We start from the raw sequence: 3,560 nt of genomic DNA, 5'->3' as shown, positions 1-3,560 counted from the left end.
AGTCCACTCGCCTCGGCCTCCCAAAGTGCTGGGATTACAGACTGACCCACCGAGCCAGGCCAACTCATAGTTTTATAACCTGCATTTTCATAATGTCTTGTTATTTTCTTAGGTCATTAAATTTTCTTTCACATGATCATATTTGAATGGTGATTGTGGACACATGTGCTGTGACTCATTGTACCCAGCAGTATTTGGGCATGTGTAGGTGGTTTAATCATATTCAGTGTACCTTAGAATTGAGTGGTCCCTGTCAGGTGTTTCTGTTCTGTGCTGTGATGGTCCCTTCAGAGAAGAAGACTCAGCGGTTGTCTTTGGAACCAACTTGGGTGCCAGCGTTCTCTGGCTGGGGCATTTGTTCTTGGACTGTTCAAGGCTGTTGCTCTTCCTTGTCACCACCTCTTGATTCTCAGATGCTGTGGCAAGTAGAGGCAGCAACCAGCAGGGTGGTGTCTCACTAGCCCTGGGTCAGCATTTAGCTGTGGATCTGGGGGAGGTGGAGAGTCATGTCGTCTCACTTTGTGTCCCCCAGCCCCACCACCCCACTGCCCGAGTTCTGCTGGGTTCCCAAGGACACAACCTAACCTTAACCTCTGTCTTCTTCTTTCAAAATATAGGCCTTTCCTTCTGATGAAAAGAGAAAGGAAGAATGGACTACAGTCACCAGACTTCCCTAGTCCCATGTGGACAAGATAAATATATTTCCAAGTAAGACATTTTGCTATGGTGCTGTGTCTCCAGTGGCAAGTCTGTTGGTTGGGTCTTGTGGGTGGGTGACAGCGACTGGCAGAGGGACCCTCCCTATTCATCAGACAACCAGGACTCCTGTGTATGAGAAGGACCCAAGCAACTGAACTTGAACGGGTGAGAGCATCAAGGCTTCTGCTGTAGATAAAAACATGCCCCCAGAGCCTGGCCAGGAGGGTGAAGTAAAGGAAGAATCAAGACTTGGTACCTTTGGGGGCTTGAAAGAGTTGGTATCCTGGAAGGCTTCCAGAAGGAGGAGTTGGCTGGTGGCTGTTTGCTGTGGTGTGAATGTTTTTGTACCTCCCAAATTCATATGTTGGAACCTAACCCCCAAGGTGCTGGTATTAAGAAGGGGGGCTTTTGGGAGGTGATGAGGTGTGAGTTCCCTCATAAAAGAGGTGGAGGGGGCTTGTTGGCCCTTTCACCATAGGAGGACACAGTGAGATGGCATTGTTGTGAGAACAGGGCTGTTACCAGACACTGAATCTACTTTGATCTTGGACTTTTCAGTCACCAGATCTGAGAAATAAATTTCTGTTGTTTAAAAACCAACCAGTTTATGGTATGAGAGCCTGTATGGATGGAGACACTGCTCAGTGTCCCATCTGTGGTGTTCCTCATGGAGTTATGGCTGGGGTAGTGTGTCCCTGGGCTGCAGTGGTCCTGGCTGAAATCGGCACAGGTGCCCTCTGAATAGAGGGGGACGTTTCATTGCTTTCTACGCCCTAGGGTCTCTTGAACTCTGACTTTTTGCTAATGTATCAGGGGCTGAGCCAAAATGGACTCTTTGGGATTGCAAGATTGAGGACACCTATAAAAATAATGCAGCAGAGGAATTTTACCTACTGGAAGATATCTTAATTATTTAATTTATCTGAGACTACATTATCTTCAATTGTCAGACACACTTGGTCACACACAGACATGTGTTGTGTGAGATTTGAGTCACTCTCATCTCTGTATTGAAAGACTTCCCCAAGGACTTTTACTGACCAGTCATTTTGAACTCCAGATTCAGACCTGTGTGTTCATAAGTACCAAACGGCTTTTTGTTTTCAGTTATTTGGAATCACATTTTTCACTAATTCATTTCAGCTTGCATCGAATTACTCCGATTTATCTAGATTTAACTTGTCAGGAGTTTCTTGGAATTTCAGCAGGTTTTGACTCCTGATGTGGTCCCAGATTTCGCCACTGAATAGCTGTGTTCCCAGGGCCTGAACGCTGGCCTCTTGCCTGAGAACAGACAGAAGCACATGGCCGCCTCTGCCTCTCTCCGCTCTCTTCTTCATGGAGGCAAGGATATGTGCTTCTAGATAAGACTTGGTGTATTCTCAGGGTTGATGAGGGGTGTCCCTAATCACAGAGGAGACTCTGGCCATGTTTCGTAGAACTGTGCTTCTAGGGTGCTCACCTGGAAACCAGGATTTGGAAGCTAAGCAGACCTGAGACCAGGCTTCAGAAGGGGAGTTTCTTAAGTTTGTGTGTTTTGTTTTGTTTTGTTTTGTTGAGTAGGAATCTCACTCTGTCACCCAGACTGCAGTGCAGTGACACGCTCCCAGCCACCGCAGCCTCTACCTGCTGGGCTCTGGCGATCCTTCCGCCTCAGCCTTCCAGTAGCCAGAACTACAGGCGTGCGTTACCATGCCCAGCTACTTTTTGATTTATTGTAGAGACAGGGTCTCGCCAAGTTGCCCAGGTGGGTCTCAAACCCACAGGCTCAGACAATCCACTCGTCTCAGCCTCCCAAAGTGCTAGGGTTACAGGTTGAGCCACCGAGCCCAGCCAGTTTGTGTGTTTTTAATAGTGGGTAAGTTAATTATGACTTCATGAGCAGTGAGTTTGAAACAAGGACTTAGAAATTCTCCCTTCCCAATTACTGTCTTAGCTTGTGTATTTTATATTTTATATTTAGGAACAGAGTCTTGTTCTGTCACCAGGCTGGAGTACAGTGGCACAGCCATAGCTTACTGCAGCCTCCAACTCCTGGGCAATTGATCCTCCCATCTCAGTCCCTCAAGTAGCTGGGACTACAGGCACGTGCCACCATGCCTGGCTAATTTTTTAAAATTTTTTTGTAGAGATGTGGTTTTACGATGTTGCTCAGGCTAAATCTTGGACTCCAGGCCTCAAGTGATCCTACCACCTTGTCCTCCCAAGGTGCTGAGGATTACAGGTGTGAACCACCATCCCCAGCCAGATTTAAAAAAAAAAAATTGAAAGAATATTGCCGGGGCCCAGAAACCTTCTTATGCCTATTTCTTGTGAGTATTACCTAAGGTGAACCACTGGTCCTGAGTTGTATCTTTCCATTTTGATTGATATATCAATGTGTCTGTCACTGCCCTTATTCATCCATTCCACTGCTGATGGGAGTCTGTAAGTTTTAAAAGACATTATAAGGTCATGTCTATGGAGCATAAGTCAGTGTGGCCCAGACCTGTCCCTTTTAACCATCTGAAAAGCCTAGAAGTTTCTCTGAGTCTTGAGAAGGGCTGGAGCAATTGTCCTCTCTTCACTCTCAGCGTGCATGAGGGAGCAAGGCTGTGGAGAGGCAGGAGAAAGCCTGCCTGTGGGCTTTGAAGTGTGTTTGTCCCTATATATCTGTGGGTTTTTGCCAGAGACCAGCTTCAGCCAGGTTCAGGGTACCCCAAAGGTGGAGACGGCGTCGGTGATTGGGGGGAAGAAGAGAGAAAGGAAGAGAGAAAGAAAGAGAGAGAGAAAGAGACTGGACTCCGGTCTAGTGAAGAAGCGATGTGTGTTATTGGGAATTACAACGGGTCTTTTATACACAAAGTTAGATGTGGGAGGGG

General features: G+C 46.9%; 1 protein-coding gene across 1 annotated transcript in view; it reads left to right on the top strand.

Moving 5' to 3' along the window:
* Window positions 1–3,560, top strand: part of RASSF2 (Ras association domain family member 2) — a 42,197-nt gene that overhangs the window by 22,944 nt on the left and 15,693 nt on the right. The window contains exon 3 of the mRNA XM_008068916.2: window positions 618–708. Within this exon, the coding sequence (XP_008067107.1) occupies window positions 650–708 (59 nt within the window). The 5' untranslated portion in view covers window positions 618–649. The remainder of the gene's footprint in view (window positions 1–617; window positions 709–3,560) is intronic.

The sequence above is a fragment of the Carlito syrichta genome, unplaced genomic scaffold (genome assembly GCF_000164805.1).
Source record: "Carlito syrichta isolate Samal-C Ts95f unplaced genomic scaffold, Tarsius_syrichta-2.0.1 Scaffold311675, whole genome shotgun sequence".
Classification (NCBI taxonomy): domain Eukaryota; kingdom Metazoa; phylum Chordata; class Mammalia; order Primates; family Tarsiidae; genus Carlito; species Carlito syrichta.
Note: the sequence above shows the minus strand (reverse complement) of the source record. Positions and strands in the feature narration are given on the sequence as shown.